Source organism: Mirounga leonina, unplaced genomic scaffold, assembly GCF_011800145.1.
Source record: "Mirounga leonina isolate KUSES-001 unplaced genomic scaffold, KU_Mleo_1.0 Mir_357, whole genome shotgun sequence".
Classification (NCBI taxonomy): domain Eukaryota; kingdom Metazoa; phylum Chordata; class Mammalia; order Carnivora; family Phocidae; genus Mirounga; species Mirounga leonina.
The window spans coordinates 11716640-11741152 of record NW_023270702.1 but is presented as its reverse complement, the minus strand read 5'-3'; the positions used below and the strand labels follow the sequence as shown (position 1 = coordinate 11741152).

General features: G+C 36.5%; 1 protein-coding gene across 8 annotated transcripts in view; it reads right to left on the bottom strand.

Moving 5' to 3' along the window:
* Window positions 1–24513, bottom strand: part of ANK2 (ankyrin 2) — a 322635-nt gene that overhangs the window by 117057 nt on the left and 181065 nt on the right. For 4 of the 8 annotated variants that reach the window (XM_035030308.1, XM_035030300.1, XM_035030302.1 and 1 more), the window contains exons 5-13: window positions 24018–24116; window positions 19715–19900; window positions 19247–19270; window positions 16343–16441; window positions 15014–15112; window positions 9245–9343; window positions 3425–3622; window positions 933–1031; window positions 668–766 (exon numbers count right to left, since the gene is read on the bottom strand). In XM_035030308.1, coding sequence (XP_034886199.1) covers window positions 668–766; window positions 933–1031; window positions 3425–3622; window positions 9245–9343; window positions 15014–15112; window positions 16343–16441; window positions 19247–19270; window positions 19715–19900; window positions 24018–24116 — 1002 coding nt within the window. The remainder of the gene's footprint in view (window positions 1–667; window positions 767–932; window positions 1032–3424; window positions 3623–9244; window positions 9344–15013; window positions 15113–16342; window positions 16442–19246; window positions 19271–19714; window positions 19901–24017; window positions 24117–24513) is intronic. The other 4 variants (XM_035030304.1, XM_035030301.1, XM_035030306.1 and 1 more) reach the window with 2 other exon arrangements.

The following is a 24513-nucleotide window of genomic DNA, read 5'->3' as shown; positions in this document are numbered from 1 at the left end:
CTAATTTAAATTAGGTAGAAGAATTCTGGGATATCCAGTAGTTACTGGCAGAATAAAAGTTGTCTGGAGACTAACATTCATTTTAAGATATAGGAAAAAGTTTCAATGGTATAATTATTTCAGGTAAGAGAGGACTCCGTCCACTCTAGCCAACAAAATCAAATCAAAATGAAAAATCAAGGTTAGAAAATGAAAAATCCATGTAATTGAAGGAGACAGAATTTGGTATCAAATAGAAATCCCTCCTATGGGTCTATCTCTGGTTAACCATTTCCTATGATTGATGGTGGTACTGACTTGACATGTTAATCAAAATTACCGGGAATAGAATTCACTCAAGCAACTGGAATGAGTCCTTTGGATTTTATTCCAACCAATCCTTCATTCAAAATGTATCTTGTTTTCATAAATGTATTTCAGATGCATGTTTAATCCATCTGCACCAGGGAGCTGAAACAGCTTCCCCAACTCCCATTTTGTTTTCCTAACCCATTTCTTCTCAGTGAAGTTCTAGTGAGTACTTCAGTAACCTGGGATCATGGAGGCTCTGCTCAAAGCTCAGCTGCTCGCTTTGATGACATACACACAAACATCCCTACCAACAGCCATACTCTCTCTTCCTCTCGCTCTTTCTCCCTGTGGTTATTCTGACCCAAGCCATACTCACAATGTTAGTGACATCTGGAGAGGCTCCGTTCTGCAGCAGAAGGAGGACAATGTTCAAGTGGCCCATGAAGGCAGCCACATGTATTGGTGTGAGGCCAGACTGCGAAACAAAGCAACAGCAGTTTTACTCCTCTGCACCGGTGGGGGCCATGGGGACTTCTTCAGATAAATAAGACTTGAGTGAAGAGGACAGAGGATGGGCGACAGGAAGGGGAAGAAGGAGTAAGAGAAGGAATGTTTCGTGACAAGCTGAAACATTGTTCTACCTCTGTGATAGCTTGGATTGAAGCCCCATATTTCACCAGCAGTTCCATGACTTTGATGCGGTTTTTCTTGCAGGCAATGTGCAGTGGAGTAAAACCATTCTGTGCAAAAGACAATCAAGTTAGTTGAAAACATGCAGAAACGATCCTCACACAACTCCATGCGGGCACATTGCAGGCAATAATGTTACATCGTCACGTAATGTTAACCATTTCTTCTGATGTTGTAGGTGCTGGGATTTGGAAAGAAAAGTGGGGGTGTGTTCCTGTAGGCACTGAACTTGGCTGCTATGTGGTGGGCTGGTATATAATTCTTTTTGTGTGGTTATCGAGAAAAATAGAAGTAAAGAAAACTCCATGGGCCTGCTCTGCAAAGAAGGAAAACTAGAGGGACAATGATAGTTTAGAAGTTCTAAGGTGTTTTCAAGTATACTGATGGGTTGGGTTATGAAATGGCTTGAAGGTGCATGGAAGATAAGCATGTATGTATCTGATGAAAGGCCATTTCTTAAAGCCTACAAACTGCTGGTCTGTTTTACTTCAACACCTTACAGGCATGACTGTCTCTACAATAAATGTTTCAGCTTTGCTACCATTTGCTTCAGGGAGGGGGTGTTGCAAATTAGCAGAAATCATTATTTACATTAATAATTTTTCATATTCAGAAGTTATATATCTTCCATTAAGAACTTTTTGTAAGGAATTGTTGTATATTACCAGAAATCACTATGCTAATAATATTTGACATCCAGAAGTTACATTTCTTATGTTAAAAAGTTTTTATAACAAATGCCAATCAGATACATTTTATTTTATAAAAACGTGATTATTGGGGCGCCTGGGTGGCTCAGTCGTTAAGCGTCTGACTCGGCTCAGGTCATGATCCCAGGGTCCTGGGATCGAGCCCCGCATTGGGCTCCCTCCTCTGCGGGAAGCCTGCTTCTCCCTCTCCCTCTCCCCCTGCTTGTGTTCCTTCTCTCGCTGTGTCTCTCTCTGTCAAATAAATAAATAAAATCTTAAAAAAAAAAAAAAAAACATGATTATTAAGTTCCTGAATATTTTCAGGAGAATTTCTGGAATAACTGGAAGAGGATATCTCTCAGAGGCAAAGGAATGTGGAGAAGTCTCTAAGACATTTTTTAACTTTCCAAACTAGGCAATGTGTAGGAATTGGGGACAATTACATAAAAATTTGTTAACATGCTTAATCCTTATGTGTAAGTATTAAATTTTTATTTGAACAATGATCCCTACATATAGAATAGTTATACCTGTTCTGCCAGTTAGTTATTTTGCTTGTCCCAGTGGGGACTGATCATCAGTCAATATTTTTCTGTACTTCACAGTTCTCACGAAAGCATATTGTCTTAACCTAATGACTTACTACTCTTTACAATGTTTGTTAAGTCATTTCCTGTTTATGAGCTATGTAGTAAGCCAGACAAAAATGTGTAGCACTCAAATGATTTTTAATTATGAGATTGTAATGTTTTATAAGCTTATTGACCACTACCCTATTGAAAATGAGTATTTTCCTCCTTATGAGAAAATAAGTATCCTCTCATAATTACATATAACCCTAAAAGTATATTTGCTTCCTGGGCAATAAGGAATAAATGGATTTCAATGGAAGATTTTCTAATAAAACTAAGATTTATTATTTAATAATTCTTATGGCATTCTCTCATTTTAAATATTGTCTGAAGACTAATTTAAAGCAGCATTAACCACGTAAATGTATAGAATAAAACAATTGCTTTTAGTTTGAGAATTAGGAAACAAGAGCATAAATTAGTACATGCCTAATACTTCTGATGATTATTGTTAGAATGTAAGTGAAGCAAGGAAGATTTGTTCAATATTAGACCTTGGGAAATACAGAGGCTGCTCTAGGGACAGCCTCATGTAGATTTCTCTTGAGCAATTTCTGGAATAATTTATATAAAATGCTTCCCAGAGCAGTAAAATGCTAAGCATCACTTTTACATTAGACTGTGTTTAGGGAATCAGGTCAATAAAGACATTCTCTAAGTGAACTCCATACAGGCTTACATTTTACTGTATCTTACATGGTCAAATCTGTTCACCACTTTAAAACCTTTTTTTTCCCTCCCAAATAGAGATTAATGACATTCAACTTGTTCACACTTTTATTCTGACTCTATCTAGAGGTGTTTAGAATTTATTTTCTGATTTCCTATTCTCAACTTCTATTTGCCATTTAAAATTGCTTATCACTCCAGAGGTTTCATATCTGTCTGCAGCTCGCGAGTTGTGGAAATGTTGCCTTGGTGTTTTCCTCAATCTGTCCTCGCTCACCATCACTTAATAGCAAACTGTGAAGGCATGAAGTAGGCAGGCTACTTGTGGGAGGTAACGAACTCAGATAATTAACTACAGATCTGTAACCATGCTTTGCTGGTGGCCATTGGTCAGTCACTGTGGTATACTCGTCTCGGTCTGTATGCTGTTAATGTGGACTAGGCCAGGTTTACCAGGGCTCTGGCGTTTGGATTGGCTCTCTTGTCCAGAAGGAGTTTGGTCACGCGGTAGTGGCCACAGTGTGCAGCAACGTGGAGGGCTGTCAGGTAATCTAGGGTGACATCATCAACGGGCGCCTTGTGCTGTAACAGGTGCTTCACACATTCCACGTGGTCCCCCTGTGCAGCCATATGAAGTGGAGACAGCCCATTCTGCACATCAAAACAAAACGAAACCAAGTCCACATTTCAGCCATGACTTCCAGGTTGTAAAACACAGCAAAGTCAACTCTTGATCACCTGGCACAGTTGGTAGCAGAGGAAAAAATAATCCCCATTTGACATCTACATGTACAGTGGATTATGTGGGGTGCCGAGGGAAGCTGAGAGACCATTTAATTTCACGATTATGCTATTCTTAGGCAAAAACACAAATTAATATACCTTTTGTGAATAAATACACAGTATTGTGTGACAATTCAGATAGATCTCACAATTACTAAGGCAATATTAGACATATAAAACAAGTGATAGCCGAGGCTTAAATTATTTGTATTCAATTCCATTCAATTAGTCTCTCTGCAAGAGTTTCTTTACTTCTAAATGGAGGAGGGTGAAGATGAAGGAGGAGCAAGTGGGTGCATGAGGGAAAGAAAGATATTTTGATGACCTCTTAGATCCATGCCGCTCTAAAATTCTATGCTGCCTTTTTCCTATCATGAGACATGAGTTGGACTTGGAGAAAGTCCAGGTAAGAGTTAGAAAAGTGTGAGGCAAATGTAGACTATGTATCCCAACTTTTAAACTTTGAGGATAATATAAATTTATCCTCAGCGATACTGCCCAAAACAGCTCTAGTCTTAATTCTTAGAGAAGGTCAATAGCAGGGACACAAGATGGTAGGGTTAGGGCCCTGGGTGGCTCAGTCTTAAGCTCAGGTCATGATTCCAGGGTCCTGGGATCAAGCCCCGCATCAGGCTCCTTGCTCAGCGGGAAGCCTGCTTCTCCCTTTCCCATTCCCCCTACTTGTGTTCCCTCTCTCACTATCTCTCTCTCTCTGTCAAATGAATAAATAAAAATCTTTAAAAATTAAAAAAAAAAAAAACAAGATGGCTGGGTAATTCACTGAGGATTTTCAGTCTAGGTAAGACTCTTATTTTTTAAAGTTAAATAATTAAGCTTATAAGAAAAAAATATGTAAAATTAGGGAAGAAACTAAATTAGAAAACATTTGCCCATTAAAATGAGTGGAATATGGTCTTTTCTTAATAATCCATGCAAATAATGCAAATACAGTCACTAGGAAGTAATTGTTGACCAAGAATCCAGCTTGGCAGTCATTACATTCAAAGAGGCAAAAACTGTGTCTGGATAAAAAGAAAGAATCTGCCAACAGCCCAATATTTTCAACAAGGAGCGTGATTTCAACAATGAAGGACAGCTAAAATCAAACACAGCAAAATCTTATTTGTAGTGGTTTGTGGGTGGTAGAAGTATATGTGATTTTGAAATTATTAATACACTTTCTTGATTTTTGAAATACTCTTCACTCATAATTATTGCCTTTATATTTTCAAAAATTCACAAAATGAACTGAGAAAGAACAGCAGGTTGATAAGAAGGTATTTATGCTTTGGGGGAAGATAGTGTAAGGGCAAAGTGTAGAAGAAATTCAGGCCTTGGCAATGTTTGGAGGGTTGCGTGGCATGTTTCTCTGATATTCTATCAAACTTTAATGTTGTTTGATCCACTTTAAAGTTATGTGGAAAATAAAATCTCCACCATTTAATTCTTTGTTACATTTTACAAATATCTGCTAAGCACCTACTCAAACCCTGATCAAGTACTAAGGATACAACAGGGAACACAACAGACAGGGAACCCCTGTCTTCACTGAGGGTCACATTTTGGGTAGTAGTCAGACAATTCAAAAAGAATAAGAATTAAAATAGATAGTATGTTAGAAGGCCACCAGTGTGAAAAAGAAAACTAAAGCATAGGATGGCCAAGGGAGTTTGTGTATATGAGTGCTTTATGGATAGGCTAGCCAGAAATGGCCTCACTGAGAAGGTGAGTTTTAATGAAAGACATGATGACAGTAAGAAAACAGGTCCTGCTGATCTGGGGGGAGAACATTTGAGGGTGAGGAAAAGCAAATACAACCATGTCATGTTGAGACCACACCCAGCATGACTGATGAAGAGTATGGAGGAGAATGAAGCTGAAGGTGAGTGAATAAGAGGGGTGAATAAGGAAGGGAACTCAGGTAACAGGGCTGCTAGTTTGAATAGAGTCTTTGACTTACACCCTGAGTGAGATGGGGGGCTTGTGGAAGGTATAGGACAACAGGACTACTCTGGTTTCTGTTGAGAATATACTGAACAGGGTTAAAAGAGAAAAAGGGGGGCCAATTAGAGTCTCTTGCAATCATCCAGGTAGGGTTGATGGTAATCAGGACCAGGACGGTGGTAATGAGACTGTTGAGAAGTTGCTGAATTATGAGATATTTTGAAGGAAGATGTGACAAGGTTTAGTGAGAGGCTGTGAAGGGAGAGAAGAGCCAAGGACTGCATGAGGTATTTGACCTGAGAAACTGAAAGAATGGGATGGCCATTATTTGAGATAAGACTACAAGGGGATTAGAAATAGGGGTGGGGAAAATATCAGCAGCTGAGTTTTGAACTTAATAAATTGGAGATGCACAGTAAACATCTATGCAGCAATGGTGAGTTGACATCTACAATATAGAATTCTGGAGCTACACAGTTGTGTGTCATCAATGTATAAGCAGTATTTAAAGATGAAACTGGATGAGATTTCTTAGTGAGTACAGATAAATACACAAAGAGTGAGCTCTGGGGGTTCTAACGTTCAGAGACCTGGGAGTGAAGAGGTAACAGGAAAGGAGACTGAGGAGAAGCGAAGTCAGAGGGATGTAATGTTCGAGAAGGCAAATAAGGAGAGGAAAGTGTTTTGAGAAGGGAGGAGCAAGCAACTGTGTCAGATGATAGCAATAGGAGAGAACGTAGACTATATGGGCTGAAACATGGAATTGGGTAGATAGGAAGATAGGAGTCTATAGAAATTCTCTCCTGATTGCTTCAATTTTTTCAGTGTTGTGGAAAGTGAAGACAAGGAAAAAAGTCTAAGAAGTCTAAAGAAAGAAAAAAAGTATAGAATAATAAGGTAGCAGGGAATGAGAGTAAATACACTTGGGAAATGTACTGATTGTCAGGCAGCATTAAAGGCCAACTTGAGGTTAGCAATCATGAATTTAAAGTGAGCCCAGGCAGTATGGTTGGGTGTTTTCAGCCACCACACTCAGCTGCAAGAACGTGAGTTGGATTTAATCAGGGTAAAATATAGCAAGTGAGTATGAGTATGTCAGGGAGTGGTATGAATAGCTCTGTTGGGCAGAGGCGAGGGCATAAGGTGAATAAGGGATAATAAAACAATGGCTGATGGACTCAGGAGAATAAACACATTTCTGGAGTTGGGGTTCCAGAGAAAGGGGGCTGAAACATAGAAGCAGTGTTTGGAGAGGCAGAGGTTAGAACAGAAATTCCAGAGAGTTTACAGCTACCAAACTGAGAGGCCAACTAGAAAGATTATCTACTGCCCTAAGATCATTAAAGTCGTCATGAATTAGAAGAGGGGTTGTAGAGAAGAGCCATAGTTTGCCATTTTCAAAAAATGAGGTAGAGCGACAACTAGATAGATGAATATTTGCTTCAGGAAGGAATAATGGATGATACAAAACTGGGAGTTTTTGTGGAAGGGGAAGAATAGTCTGGCATTAGGTGCCCATTCCACTCACAGGCTAAAATGGTATCACCTCACCAACCTGGTTAGTTCATCTTTTCTGTGTTCTTTACCCTGAACAGAGCTCTACTTTTTGTTATTATCTCCCTATCTATCTTACCCACTCAATTTCGACCTTCTTGAACAAATAGACTGTGTATCATTTATCTTGATAGTTCCTTAGTGATCAGAACCCTGCCTGGTGCATTGTAGCTACTTACTATGATAGCTTCGTCTAAATTTTTGTTTTATTGAGGATGAATGATTGAATAAAAGTGGATATAATCATGCAGCCACAGACATTTTATGGTAGATCCTTACATATACATGATATTTGATATTGTAAGAAAGCCAGTAAAAAAATTTCATCTAGGTAATCCATTGTCTTCATTAGTGACATGACAATTGTAGGTGAACTCTGTAGATAAGATTATTTTATAGTTTGTGGGAGAGCAAATCTGCCTACTCTCAATTTGATAGATGCTTTTTATTGGTTGTAACATGACTGGTGAAATTTTGTTATTTCCATTTAAATTTCAATCAGTTTACTCAACAAAACTTTCTACAGGGGCAGCTGGGTGGCTCAGTCAGTTAAGCGTCTGCCTTCGACTCAGGTCATGATCTCAGCGTTGAGCCCCACGTGGGGCTCGGCGGGAAGCCTGCTTCTCCCTCTCCCTCTGCTCCTCGTCCCCCCTCCCCCGCTCATGCTCATTCTCTCTCTCTCAAATAAATAAATAAGTAAATAAAATCTTTTAAAAAAAACTTTCTACAATTATCTCTGCATTACTCAGCCCAAAATGTCACATTTTAAAGATAAAACTCTACAACACGCACAGTATCAGTATGAGAATGAAAATAATACATACAATTTGAAGTCACCATTTCATGGCCTGTAGAGCACATCTTTAAAGATTAAGTTCATTCTACAAATATTTTAGATGTGTGGGCTGGTTTTTGCTCCAAATAGTTTCAAATAAATATTCTATTAAAATATTAAATTGAAAAAGATTTGCTGATGTCGGCTGTCTTATTTTTCTCAAGCTTACTCTAGTTACAGCATCAGTTGATACCAAACCTGCTTGGGGATGATAGGAGAGGTGGAATACAGAGAAAATGTAAGAAGTGTTCTTTGTCTAAATTTTTGTTGCATTGAGGATCTGAGGGTTGTAAGAAGTGTTCTTTGTCTAAATTTTTGTTGCATTGAGGATCTGAGGGTTGCTGCATATCCCATTAAACAGTTCTGTGCAATTATCGTTTATTTGTGTCCCCTGACATTTTTTGGCAACCCAAAGTACTGCTAGAAACTGGGGACCTGTACAGTAATAATACTTGTAAAATATATTTTATAATGAAAGCCTCCAACAAATCAGCTCCCAGTGGGGTTTTCAATGAGAGTTTTCTTCACGGTGGAGCATACTGATGACAGAAGACGAGAAATGCTAGATGTACTGAGCCACAGAGAACATTATGCTTGTTTAATGGTTCCTTGTAGATGGCCTATCCTAAATTGTGCTTTCCATATCACCTACTAATCCTAAATATAATCATCCAATACCACTGGTAAGTAATTCTTTTTACTAGTATTGCCTAAGAGATAAAGACTTGGAGAGCTAAAAGACTATCTTGTATTGCTAATTGTGCTACTTTAAAAGACAACTTTATATGTATTTTACAGCATCTTAGAGAATCATAAAAGTGCAAACCTATAGAATGTAAGAAATATTCTCATTTATATATAATGCACTCATTTACATATAATAGAAATATATTCAAATGTCCACCTGTAGGAAGAGTAGCAGATAAAAACATAGGAAGAACCTGAAGGTATACAACCAATAAATCTTAATTTTAATTTTAAGTTTGTTAATTTTAAATAATTTTCAAACAGTTTGATATATATTCCTCATTTGTAGCACACAATTATTGAGGAACTAGAAAACGTTGGACTGATGCTTTGATTTCAAGAAGAATAGAGATTTTCAGAAGACTGGCTTAAAGAGTTCTTTAGATCCCGTCTTACCCCTAATAACCCACCTTAGTCCTTGCCAGCAAGGGAGCACCCCGTTCCAGCAGAAGCTCTACCACTTGGTCATGCCCACTTCTTGCAGCACAATGAAGGGGTGTCAACCCATCCTGCCAAAAGAATTAAAGAATGAAGCCGGAGTTAACAAAAAAAAAAAAATCAAGATTGTCTTTTTTGCCACTTCAAAGAGGCTTCCTGAACTCATTCCTACTGCCTCAATAGATCAGTAATAGAATTGCTACCAGTTAAATGATAGAGGAGAGTGAGAGAAGAAACAAGACAGTGAGAGATCTAGACAGAGAGCAAGACAGAGAAAAAGAAAGATAGGGATGAAATGGAGAGGGAGAGGGCAAGAGAAATCGCACGTGCGGAAGTTCAGTGTAAAACAACATGCTGCTGGTCCTGTGTTTTCATATTCAGGAAGATGGAAAAGCGGAGTTTGTTGTAATTGTTGAACTTGAAAGCCCTACTTGCTTGGAACCACAACCCCGAGATTATATCATTGAACTGTTTTCATTTTGGTTGTCTTAATACAACTTTTACCCCCCACATTCTTCTTAATCTAATTTGTCCATCTTTGATCTCTTGAATTGTCACTATTTTTATAAATCCTCCTAAAACGCTCCCTGTTGCTCATAGACATTTTTTTCACATTCTTCTAAAGGTTTTCACATATATTTTTCAATACAAACTACATAATTATTTCTCAGAGATAAAACTGGCTATTAACCATAATAGCATTAAAATGGTGTCAAACAAAATTATGGCCCAACTCTACGTTATGTTATTTATACAACTTTCTGACCTTGATACTCCTCAGGCAGTTTCTGATTCCAGAGCAATCCTCACATTCCCTCTGTCTTTTGGATTTTATTTCTCTTTAGGGTGGCATGGTCAGAAAGGAGAGTGGGTGGGTAATATCAGGCAAAATGTAACAATGGGCAAGAAGTGAGAGAGAAAATGAAATCCTGAGTACAGAAATTAGCTAAAGATTTCAAGCTCACGGGAAAAAAGGTGGTCCTAGGGAAAGATGTTGAGAAGGGAGGTAGCAGTCAGAGAAAATGAGGGTTGGTGAGCAGTTAAGAGGACTTCAAAAAGCTTCTGATTTATCCAGAACTCTTATAGCCTATCTTTTGTGTCTCTGTTACAACACTCTTCCTGTCCCAACATTCTGGGATTTCTGTGCTAGGCATCTTCCCTTTACCCTCCAGATCCATGCATTACCTTTCTGTCCTCTGCTCCAAGTCTGACAGAAAAAGCTCTCTAGATCGTAGTAGGGGGCTACCTTGCCCTCTGGCTTCTGGTTGGGTATGGGAAACGCAGTAAGACAGGGAAGCCACTCTGCAGAGGATCTCCTTGGCCTGGCTGTGTCTCTTTACCAAAGGTTATGCTCCATCCAAAGCAGCCTCGACCATCCAGCTCTCTCCTCTGAAGTTCTGGTATCCTCCCTCTCACCTTGCAGGCCTGGGGTTGGTAATGAGCCCTGCTGTTGCTAGCTCCAGAGAGACTACACTATCCCTTGTGCCTTCCCTACAGTCCACCCACAATGTTAGAAATAGATTTATATATCCTTTAGATAGGTTTGATCATATTCAAATGATCAAATGTGAATGTGCTTTCTGTTTTCAGTTAGGACCTTGAGTTAGAATGATACTTTGCTTTGTTAAATCTACTTAGCTAGTACTAAGATACTAAATACCCAAAATAGACCTTGCAATTTTGGATATGTAGGAATTAGCAGGAAAAGACTGCCTTTCCAGGGGGAAAAAAAAAAAAGCTATTTAACTACTGTAGTTGGGATGCTGAGTTATTTTTAAGTTTGCCAGAGAGAAGCCTAAAAAAAGAAACTGTGCAGGCAAAGCGACTAAGATGATTATGCTTTTGTATCTTGATAGCATACTTTGTGGTGGAAGTACAGAGCATTAGTTGCTATTTAAGTTCTATAACTATTAGACATAGTTTGATTTCTCAATCAGATTCTTGGTGGGGGCTTCATGGAGAACTAGAGCTTGAGAAATCCAACATCTCGAAAGAAGGCATTACAGGCAATGGTCCAGCATTTGGGCTCTGGAATCACAGAGGCTCAGGTGTGAGTCTCAGGTCAGCCACCACGGATGATTCTTTCTAGGCTCAGCTTCACAGTATATAAATGGAGTAATTTTTCTTATCCCATTCAACTCATGACCTCATTTGAAAGATGAGGGGACTCTGCCTTAAATCATTTTTAGAAAAGGTATGGTTTTTCCATAGAATACATAAAAGATCCATCATGTAATCATGTTGAAACCTTCAAATACTCTCAGAATAACAATAGGAAAATATGAAGAACACTTAAATAAATCCATAAGAACATCAAAGAGTAATAAGGATTACATTGATACTAAATCTGATGTCATTTATCTGCCCTTATAAAGGATATAGGAATTATATCAAGTTCATTTTTCCCAACATGCTCAATCTGAATAGATCTTAAATATATTCTATAAGTACAGTATCTCATTATTGCCAAAAAAAAATCTTTTTTTTTTAAATATTTTATTTATTTGACAGAGAGAGAGAGCAAGAGAGGGGACACAAGCAGGGGGAGTGGGAGAGGGTGAAGCAGGCTTCTGACTGAGCAGGGAGCCCGATGTGGGGCTCAATCCCAGGACCCTGGGATCATGACCTGAGCCGAAGGCAGACGTTTAACGACTGAGGCACCCAGGCGCCCCACCCCCCAAAAAATCTTATCTCAGTTTCACACTAAATCCTAATCAATGGTGAGAATGTCAATGAGATGCAAAATGAGAAAAATAATGAAAAGATGAAATGGAAAATTCTTGATAGAATATACTAGATTCAGAATGTTTATGACTAATATGATTGCTAGGGGAAACTGAGACCCCTATGATGAAGAAATGAAAGAAAAAATATTATTTTTAATTCCTTATCTAGAAGCTCTATTGTAGTACCTAAAAAGTCAAAAGTAAATGTAAAATTTTTCTAAGTACTTTTCTAAGTACTTTTCTATTTTAAAATATATTTTCAAAAGACAAAAGAAAAAGCTAACCAGATTCCTTTGTTTTAATAATAAAGTATTACACTTCCAGAACTAACCTTCCAATTCCAGACCACAGCCCTTGATTTCAGTATTACCTCCTACCTGATTTTGCTTTTGGTAAAAAAAGGTATAGGCATATTGGTTAGAGACAGAATTAAAAGAATCCAACTGCTTTTAAAATCCTACTTCTTCGAGATGAGGAAGTACTTTAACTTACATTTAAGGAATGAATGAACAGAATGCCCACACAATGTATACAATTATAAAATCTATTTCTGCTTTATAAAATCTTGAATGAAATTCAATTTATTTGTATATCTAAAGGCTGCACTGGATGAAATATAGTCCAAATATTCCCTTCACAGAAGGAACCAAGGCTTACATTTGTTTAACTTGCTTAAGAACAATTATTTAATGGCAGAAATAGCATGAGAGCCCATTTCTTTCCATATCTTAGTATTCTTTTTATGAAAATGCACTATTTGGAGTTAGACTTAAATTACATATGCAAATGTACGTAGGCCATGCAAATTAGAACATATTTTACAGAACGAAGCAAATATTGCAATGATCAGTAAAAATAAAATCAATTGCCTCAAAAATGAATGAATACTCCAGAAAAATATCAGTAAGAATAATGTAGATCCTTAAGACATTGTCCCAGATAAAATTCTGTTGCATTTACCAAGTGCTTTCTTTCCATTGGTACTCTCAATTATTAGAGAGTCTCAATAGAAACAGAGAAGTGTAAAGGGAGACATTATGTTAGTAATGTACTTAAAAGAGGAGGCACAGAAACTCATTTCTTTAAACATGAAGAACAAGGAGGCAAAGCACGCAGCATTGTGCATAATTGTTCCAAATTCTGCATACCTACAGCACAGCAAGGGAAGAGGGATGTCAACAAAGCGAAGGGTAAAATCATAAAAAGCTCCGATGCAAAGACAGTAGACAGTAAAACAAAGATCTTGACAGACAAAGCAAACCACTCCAGAACTTCCACGTGATAATATGACATAGATGTTCTGGACCAAATGTCTTAGAGTAATGAGATTAAGAAAGCAACATTTCCTGAGGTCATTAAAAACCAGAATTTATGAAGGCACCTGGGTGGCTCAGTTGGTTAAGTGTCCAACTCTTGATTTTGGCTGAGGTTATAATCTCAGGGTCCTAGGATCCAGCCTGGGGTCTGGCTTGGCACTCAGCAGGGAGTCTGCTTGAGATTCTCTCCCTCCCCCTCCACCCCTCCCCATGCTTGTGTGCATGTGCACACATACTCTCTCTCTCAAATAAATAAATAAAATCTTAAAAACAAACAAACAAACACCAGAATCTATAGCCTGGGACTGGTGTAGTCCCCAGACACTCAAAGATGATAAGGCTTATTAAATAAAAACATTTGCTACCCTCGAGATTTGCAAAGGAACTAGATTTGATCCTTAGTCCTTTGACTATGAGAATATAAAGTCCCAGGATTAAACAAAGTGAAGATAAAATGCATAAGGGACATATCCTATCACTATCTTTTACAGACTTCTCACACCATATATTTCAAAATGTTCACATTATAGGAATGTTTAAAGTTTTGCTGAAGTCTATGATTAACCAAATCTATTCCAGAGAACTAATACTGAAGTACTAGTTTAATGTTTAAGGAAGTAACTACATATAATTTAACATAATAAAGAATTGTGAATAGCTAAGTAATTGACCCACACCACTTTCAAAAAAAAAGATAAATAGGGCGCCTGGGTGGCTCAGTTGTTAAGCGTCTGCCTTCAGCTCAGGTCATGATCCCAGGGTCCTGGGATCGAGTCCCACATCGGGCTCCCTGCTCGGCAGGAAGCCTGCTTCTCCCTCTCCCACTCCCCCTGCTTGTATTCCCTCTCTCGCTATCTCTCTCTCTGTCAAATAAATAAATAAAATCTTTAAAAAAAAAAGATAAATAATAATATCTAAGAGTTAATTCTCATACAACCATATGAGATAGGTACCAATATCAGCCTAAGTTCAGAGGAGGTACTAAGTAAACTGCCAAGATCACAGAGCTAGTAAGTAGTAGAAGTCAATTTGAAATCAGGTAGTCTGCCTTCAGAGGCTGCACTTTGAACAATTATATTCTCCTATCTTATCATCTATTTGTTGGCAGTATATAAAACTTTGATTTATATTTTACTTAACAAATTTGAAATGAATGAAGGGCATGGCCTCTTACCAAATGGGAATAGTAAAGGTGCAATATAATAACCAGATGCCTTGTTCCATAAGCATATAGCAGATCTCCTGCTCAGGTCAGTATAGCATAATCACTTAAGAAAAATGATTTAAAAATTGGAAAGTTAGAAGCAAAAGATTATCAACATGTATTCACATATTTTATGTAAAAGCCACACCCTCATAGCATAATGTATGCTTATGAGTTTGGGTTTTTGAAATGTATAGCTAATAATCAGAGATGCTTCAGTTCAATCTTTCATCTTTGTTCCCCAAAATAAGCAAGGACTTGAAAAACCGTCTCATTGAGGGGCTAGCATTCTGTTTCCCCAGCACTTCTCAGCAAATATTAATTCTACTTGACAATGAGAAAACTTTAAATATTGTATGAGATTTAAATCGAATCCAAGAAAGCAATTTCCTTGAAAACACATTGCTTGTATTTTGGGACTGGTATTTTAAGGTGCCTGCTTAAAGAATACAAAAAACAAAAATGGTAGGGAATTGAAAGAACAGAGACACTCACCCTAGTTTTGGCATCGATCTGACCACCACGATCCAGTAAGAGCTTCACCATGTTTGTGTTTCCCCTTTTGGAAGCCACATGCAGAGGAGTGATTCCGTTCTACACCATGGAAAGACCAAACAAGAGCGTGTTGGGTATGACAGGGCATGATGGTGAAGACTTTGTGTTAGAGGGCACAAAGAAGGCTGTGACCTATGTGGTAATTTGATTCAAGTTTACTAAAGTTTCAATGTCTTTGATTTTTATGGGACAAAAAAAGCACACAAACCACAGAGCACTATAGTTAGAGAATGAAAAATGGAATGAAACTGCATAACTAAGTTAGCCCATAACTACAACATAAGAATCAAATATACACATTACACTGTACACATTGTCAAGAGACAAAGGGAGCACTTTCATACAAGAAAAAAAATTCAGATTCTACTTAGGACCGAGCCCTAGGCCAAGTCTATCTTTCATTACAGTATCCATGCACTGAAAGATTCTGGGATCTTAGAGTTTCCTTTGCTTCAAAATAGAATACAAATATACACATTCAATAGCCATTAGAAAAATGATTCTTAAAAACACCTTCTTCAGAATAATTCAGTATGAAAAACAACTTGAAAATAACTCAACACTGTTTCAATACAGAAGACTTCTCAGGACAAAACACCATATATATGAATTATAGTTATTTACTTTATTGGCTATCCTCTATCATCATTATGGCAAGAATATATACCTGACTTTTTGTATGTCATAATTTTACAAATATTCAAATATTGCATTTACTGATTCATATTAAGTACACTGTTTTGTAATTACCATGTAAGAGAATTCTTTCCAGTGAAAGCTTACCATCAAACATATAATGCAACATGATTTCTTGTTACGTATTTTGGTAAGACTATACAAGCGAACTCTCAATTCATTAAAAACACTTTTCTGTCAAATTGTGTGCCCCATCATCATTAAAACACTGTATAAATGTACTTATACATTTGAAACTTAATGTTCTAACAGTTTAATTTTTTATTGACTTGAAGCTGCTCGTTCATCACTCATGGAGTGATCTTTAAATATAACTACTCACACTGATGTCAGAACTAATATCCTCCTTAACTGCTGCAAATGATCTGTGTACATGTTAATTGACACATTCTTATTTTTCATTTCTTTGGTCATGATGACTTCATGTGATTCAAAGAAAAAAATAAAAAATCTAATATATCCAGCACAGATCCAGACAAGGAAAAAGAAACAAACCTTTACCGTTGTTCATTTTTACTTTAGTAAAATGTCCATTCACTGCTAACTAAAATGAGAAACTATTTTAATCCATACCCTAGCTGTAAAGTCCACAGCAGCTCCCCGGTTTAGAAGAAGAGTTGCCACGTTAACATTTCCATAGTGGGCGGCAATGTGCAAAGGGGTAAAACCACTCTATGGAAAGCAAAGAAAATGACAGTTGGTAAAGCATTTCACCTCCGTATGTCGCAGTCCCTGGATTAGTGAAGAAAATCACATGGCAATTGTTTACCTAATATGTGAGCAATACAATTAAGATAATAAATGCTTTAATAAGGCTCTTTAAATTTTAGTGCTATAAGGTAGTAAATAACTAACTATAGAAGCCGGTAAATAAATACCCTGCATTTCTTGGCAACATTATCTCTAATTAGCTTAATGATTTATCTGTTTATGAGATTTATTGTTTATACAAAAGCATGTTTCTTGAGTTGGTTTAGCTTTAGAGACAGAGTATGATTAAACAACATAAGGTTTTAGCCATAGAATTAACATAATTATGAATAAAAAATTTTTCTCCAGAGAAAGACTCAAAGCTACTGCTTTGTTTTGTTTGGGGCTTTTTAATAAAAACAAAAAACAAAAAAATAAAACAAAACAAAAACCTAGCATTGGTTGGCATTGTGTCTTTGGAACTATGAAAATGTTATGAGAAACTCTTACAGAGGATATACTATTCATTCCACATCATTTACACTGTCATATTTGTCTTCTTTAACAATTGTGTTTAGTGAGACTAGGTTGTTATAATGAAAAAAAGTTAAAAAACTAAACAATATACCTGGCATCAGTGTAAATATCAAATAAAGAAAAAAACTCAGCTGTGCCATTTTCACTATAGAAATATATTAACTCTTTTATTATTAAAGTATGCAAAAATGTATTACCCTTGCTCTCCATAATTTCGTCATTTTCTTTACTCAAATAAAAGATGATAGGAACAATAAAGACTGTTCGTATAGAACTGGATATCAAATCCTGCAGTTTTGAAGTTATTTTGTATCATTCCCTTTTATTTGAAATGAACTTTGATTTACATAATATTGTTTTTAAGAAATATTATCTAAATTACAACCATTATTTTCCTATTCACTTGATAAACAGTTTTTGGTGACTTTGTTTTTCAAATGTCTAAATAACATTCGGATATTTTAGGTAATAGAAATTCCTCTGTGCTATCAGCCAAATTAGCTGCAAATAATTTCTGACTATAGGGAAACAAGACACAAAATAAGAATAGTACCTATCAATCCAAATCCCACACTTGCAGTAAAGAGATTTTTGTGTCTACATGATGCCAAATATTCATGTCAAAATGGAGGGAAAAATCAGTCTACAACCAGGCTGTTTTATAAAATGTCAAATTTTTGTATTTTAGGAAATAACTGACTGGAAGTTTTTCATTTTTATCTTGATATCTCCTGTCATCCAGACATAACATTAATGTAAGTCTATCCCTTAAGTTACAATTTAATTTCAGAAAAAAAAAAAACATAGTGATTGCTTGTGAATCATTTTCAAATTATTTTTCTCATTTGCAAAAATTAACCAATTTATTGTGTGACACAGCCTCATCAACCATCCAAGATGATGCCTCAGACTCAGACTTTTGGAGTATCCAACACAAAGCTTGTATAAGCCCCTCAGACGAACTCTTGCCTGATTGCCATGAAGGTAGAAAGCTCAGTTCACTTTTCTACAGGGTTATCAATGGAAGGGTTCCCCTCTTTGTTACTCTATTGTCCTCAAAGAAATATTTCTAAATCAGTACAAATCTCCCCAAACTGCTGCTTTCAACACAATATTTAGAGCCAAAATTGCTTTAAAAATATCTCTTAAACAATCACCAAAAATCACCTAAAAAATTAGAAGTATTAAAATCAGTAATTAAGATATCAATTTATATGATTCCAGTCTTGAGCAATTTCACCAAGGAACTGGGCATTTTTTTTTTAAATCTATGTCCTAAGTTCCATGCACAGATATGGGACAGAAGAAATAATATGACTAACTCAAGTATTCACATCTATATCACATATATTCACATCCTATCAATAGGTAAATTCGTTAATAAACAAGATATTAGTTTTAGAAATACACTACTCTCAGTAAAAGCTAAACAAATGCTCAAAACCTCTCCAGGTCCACACCCCAGTGATCATGAGATGTTAGTCTAAAGAGTCCCCTTGACAAAGGGAAAATCAACCTATACAGTCACTTGCCTTTGAATACAGGTTAATTTTTACAATACACTTTCAACAATGTTTGTGTTAGTGCCTCCCTGTAGCAATGATCAAGAAGAGACTGCTAAACACACACACACACACACACACACACAATACCAAGAGGCTTCTGAACTGAATGTTCCTGGGGATCAATGTGACTTATTTTGGTATGTGGAAAATAGATGATTTCATATCGAGTATTGTTAAGACTTAGCAAGATAAAAGCAAATGCTTTGATCATGATATGCTCAATATCACTATTGATTTTGTACCAGGTGGTTAAAAAAGTATGGGGAAAAAAGGGCAACTGCAAGGAGATAAAAGGATAAAACAGTGGCAAAGAAACCTCCTTAAATTTCACTTTGCTAAACTCTAACCTGAGAAATCTCATTAAGAGAAGATCATATTTCTAACTGGCAAAAAGTAAATAGTAAAGCTCACTCAGAAGATACATAGTAAGGAAGAGTTTCATTTCATGCTCTATTCTAATAAGCCATTTAAATACTTTCACTGATAAAAAATAGCTTCTGATATATGTTACATTAAATTTTTTGAATGATTCATTTGCCTTAATTATGGGAAAAGTTTTTAAATTAATTTCCTACTAATGGAAATTCCAATCATTAGTATGAATTAGTGAGCATTTATTCCAATTGGGCAAAAAACTAAAATCAATAAAAACAAGATATATTTTGGTATAACCATAATACTGTACCTCAGTTGTCCTATTCACCATCATCTGAAGCAGTGTTGTGTGGGAAAAAGAGGGAAGATATTACACAGTGCAAAATGAAGGAAATGGTCAATCTGCTCGCTGTACTTGGATACACTGTTTCAACATGCCAAAATACATTCTACTGAGAGAAGAGACATCCATAACACTACATAATACAATTTTATCTTTCTAAAATTCTGCTTGTATTACTTCTGATTACAAAGAGAATAAATAAGCAGATTTCTAAAAAGCTGAACCTCATCGTTAAAAGAAAATTATCTTTAAATTTTTTTTGTTACTATACCCAATAGACAGTCCCCTTCTTTCTGAAATACCTCTGAAAGTAATTTAGCTCTTTCGATGACTGGAAGTACTTTTGCATTATCACCATGGCCTACTTCTTTATCATCCCCCAGGAGGAACCCGGCAGCCGAAGAGTTCCTTTCCACAAATGTGTTCAGCTTTTACCTTGGATTGTACGTCAGCATTGTGATCGTTCTGAAGCAGGAGTGCAGCGGATTTGGTGTCATCTTTCCTAGCTGCAATATGCAGAGCTGGCAGCCTCACTTTCCCTTTGGTATCATTCTCTAAGAGGATGGCCACTGCCTGGTTGTGTCCTTGCTGGAGTGCCACCGCGAGTGGCGTGAAGCCATCCTAGTAAAATGGAAGAAGAAAAAATCTTCCATTAATTTTTGGAAGCATGGGATTCAACTCTCAGCAATGCCTCTAATGTTTAAAATAATAATTAAGATGGAGAAGAAATGCAAAAGGATTAAATATTACTGTGAAGATTAAAGCATGGCTAAAATTAACAACTCGGGAAAACAACAGATGTTGGTGAGGATGCAGAGAAGAGGGAACTCTCTTACACTGTTGGTGGGAATGCAAATTGGTGCAGCCACTCTGGAAAACAGTGTGAAGTTTCCTCAAAAAGTTGAAAATAGAGCTACCCTATGACCCACCAATTGCACTACTATGTATTTATCCAAAGGATACAAACATAGTGATTCAAAGGGGAACAGGCACCCCAACGTTTATAGCAGCAATGTCCACAATAGCCAAACTATGGAAAGAGCTCAGATGCCCATTGACATGAACAGATAAAGAAGTGGTATTTACACACACACACACACACACACACCATGGAATATTACTCGGCCGTCAAAAAGAATGATATCTTGCCATTTGCAATGACGTGGATAGAACTAGAGGGTATTATGCTAAGTGAAATAAGTCAGTCAGAGAAAGACAAATACATATGATTTCACTCATATGTGGAATTTAAGAAACAAAACAGATGAACATAGGGGAAGGGAAGGAAAAATAAAATAAGATGAAAATAGAGAGGGAGACAAACCATAAGGATGCTGAACTCTAGGAAACAAACTGAAGGTTGCTGGGAGGGAGGTGGGTGGGGAGATGAGGTAACTGGGAGATGGGCATTAAGGAGGGCACTTGATGTAATGAGCACTGGGTGTTACACGCAACTGATGAATCACTAAATTCTACCTCTGAAACTGATTAAAAAAAAGATTAAAGCAATTGATAATCAGTTATTCACCATACTATGGACTGGCTTCATCAGATTGTTTTCTTAGTTTCTGTTCTACATATCTTGAAAAACATCTGCATTCCCTAACAAAGCATTCTGCACATAAGATGTGCTTAAATGTATGTTTAGAATGGGAAAATAAAAATTAGAACCAACCTTAAGTAACACCATCTTATAGAAAGGAAAATGTGGGGAGGGTAGAGATAATGGAGAACAAATCTGACTGAGAATCAAAGATATAGTAGCCAAGACAGGGAAATAAATTATGTGATTAACTATGCAAGTTGCTAAATATCCCTGTATTGATTAGGGAGAACAATACTATCAATGGAATGGTCTATTACCAATTAATTTGGCAAGTTTGGGGCATAATGTAATCTAAAACCTTTTGGTAAATAAGGCTAATTCATTAATTTTGCACTTTGTTGAATGTGATATTATTTAGATCATTTAGATATAAAATTACATGTGCTAGGTAATGAAAAAAACAGATTTTTAATTCTAAACTTAGAAAATAATTTAAAAAAAAACAATAACACAGATCATCAAAGTTAGAAGAGTTTTAGGAGTAGAAAGTTGGAAGCCATGTTTTCTGTCTAGAAACAGGTATTCAGTTAATGGAAAGGTGGCAAATAAATAGAAAAATATATATATATGCTAGGCTCTGTTTATGTTAAAACCTCCCTTACTCCACAAACTTGAAAACAAGTCTCAGCTAGAAGTTTCCATTCATAGAACAGATGAGGGTAATAGGATCGTACATTAACAATTGCATTTTAGGGACAAGAGCAATTTACCATAATCTAACTACCTGATTTGTTTCCAACAATAATCTTTTCAAACTGTAGATTGTTTTGAGCAAAAATGATTTCCTATTGCACTACCACAAAAAGACTTGAATTTGTTTTAATAAGAATTGAATTTTAAATAAACACATCACTTAATATAATGGAAGAGTAAACCATGTAGTGTTGTAAAATGAAAAATAGTAGCCTAAATTTAGAGCTTTGTTTGGCACAAATTAAGCACTCTGTGAAGGAGGAAAGAACAGGCTTATCATCATATACATATTTGATTATCCACTGCAATACTGTGAGAGTTTCTATAAAAAGAGTGCGAACTTTGTTTTTTCTTAGAGACAATGCATTTGCTGACAGTACAGAACCTAATTAAAAAGTTTTTAGCCTTCAATTTTGGTAACACTCAGGAAGAAGGAGGCGAGTGAAGAGTTATAAAAATGGTACTAGAGGGACAGAGGATTCCCCTCAGAGAATTTAACTTTGGATGTCCACCACAACGATTTCATTCTAATCCACACTTCACGGGGGAAGGGTAAATATCTGAAATGATTTTTTTCAAGTACCTCAACTGACTCTATGAAAAAGAAACTCCTATTAAAATTCAGTAGCTTCATTTTTCATCATTTATTTACCAATGCTAATTGCTATAATAGGAAATTTCAAATATTTAAATATTTATTTTCAAACATGGGTTTCATTGCCATACTGAATAGTCGCATAATTATCTGATTTTTAAAGTGGTCACAGTGTCTTGATTAGTAATTAATTTTTACAAATTAGTCTACCAGTCGGTTCAGAGTAAATGTCTCCTTTAGGCATAGTCATACATGTGCACATGAGACTGTAGAAGGTTTTTGGCAATACAACAAATATCAAACCATAATCAGCCATAAAGCTCTGTAAGGACAGTAGTTTTCTAGAATGACAGACTATAAGGGAATGTGCTGAGGTTTGTCCATATCTGTGTTTCTTGATAATCATTAGGGTCAGCAGTGGGGGATTAATCAACTAAGTTTATATATGTCGAGTCAGGAAAAATTAGGATTTTGTTTTTAGCTAATGAGAATAAGCTGTCAGAAAGTTATTGCAATTGGCTCCATAAAAAGTTTTCTGCCAAAGGGACTGGAAATGGATTTAATAGATTACAATGATCTCTTCCCCGAGTGCAGGGTAGTGGGGAAGTCATGTTTATTTCACCTAAAGACTTAATTGTTCAGAAAGGAAGTCACATTAGACATTAAAAATTATCAAGTTAGTTTCTGGGTGACAAACATCTATCAGTCATCTTCCACTCCAGGTCAGGAGTTTTAAAGTTTTATCAGTGGAGGCACAGAATGTGAAAAAGGAAAAACAAAGACTGCATGATCTGGTTGAAAGTAGGGAGGAGAGGCATGGCCCAGTGGAACTCTTTCCCCTTCTCTTCTGTGTCACCCACTTCCAACCTTCTGGTGGCCCCTTGAGGCAATTTCTTCAAACTCAAGGGTTTCTAGAGCATCGCTTAAAAATCACTGTTCTAAGCAACCACTGAACTTGCTCCTTAATCTGCCTAGGCAAAAATGGGAAGGAATAACAAAGCAAGCTCTGTTTACTGGAGGATATGCATAGGAAAAGGAAAGTGATGTTCTAAGTTGGCCCACTCTAACCCCTTCTTATGTCTAGATGTCCTGAATATGCTGATACTGAATTGACTTTGAACATTCTATTTAGTTGTTGCTATAATCATAGTCACACAACTATGTGCCATAATTTGTGCTTCAGAAAATGTGAACTTTTTCTTTGTGACATACTCCTCATAAAACTAACACAAATACCTACAAATCATTTCTGATCATTAAAAATTATTCCTTTAAAGAACTGAATTGGATCCTAACAGATAAAATATTGAAGAAAAGGGGTGCCTGGGTGGCTCAGTTGGTTAAGCGACTGCCTTCGGCTCAGGTCATGATCCTGGAGTCCCCGGATCGAGTCCCGCATCAGGCTCCCTGCTCGTTAGGGAGTCTGCTTCTCCCTCTGACCTCCCCACTCTCATGTGCTCTCTCTCATTCTCTCTCTCTCAAATAAATAAATAAAATCTTTAAAAATAAATAAATAAATAAAATATTGAAGAAAAGAGATGGGTAGAATTTACTGTCATCAAATTTTAGAATAGTATACAAGGTCCCCAAACCTAGAGAATGGCAAATTGATGGAAGCCAGAGCTCATGTAAGAGCAAATTGACATGAATCCCAAATCAAGGCATAAACTCATTCAACTGTGTATACTGGGTCATTCGTTTATGGCCACTGTTGTAGATGACAAAAGCAATGTGAACATTCCTAGAATAATTTAGACAAAATAATGGAGATCCCCTGCAGGTGGATATAAAGAACGTGGACATTAAGATCAGAGAATTTGAACCTATAGGGTTGACAGTCTCACCTCAGTAGCAGTGCTCTGATTAGCTCCATTTTCAAGCAGATATTTTACAACATCAATGTGGTTCTCCTGGGCAGCCATGTACAAAGGAGTGAAGCCATTCTGAGGACAAACAATAAAAAAAGACATCTTTAACCATTTGTAAAGTTTAAACTAGGAAAGAATACCAGACAAGGAAAAAGAGAATACTATGGAGGAAACTCCTGAAATGATGAAACATATAACATACCTCCACAATGAATTATACATATATTTACTATTATAAAACTAACTACAATCAGAGTGAACCAATTCCCACACACAATTCCTAAAAGAATGAGGACAAACTGACATGGAAGCAATATTTTCCTCATTTCCTGTCTTCGTTTCAGTTTCAGAGATTTATATTTCCCATCACCTAATGCTGTTAAAGCTAAAAATATTTAGTTTCCTAATATAATCCTATAACATACATCAAATTCTCACTATACAAAATATTTATGTAATATCATCTGTATTT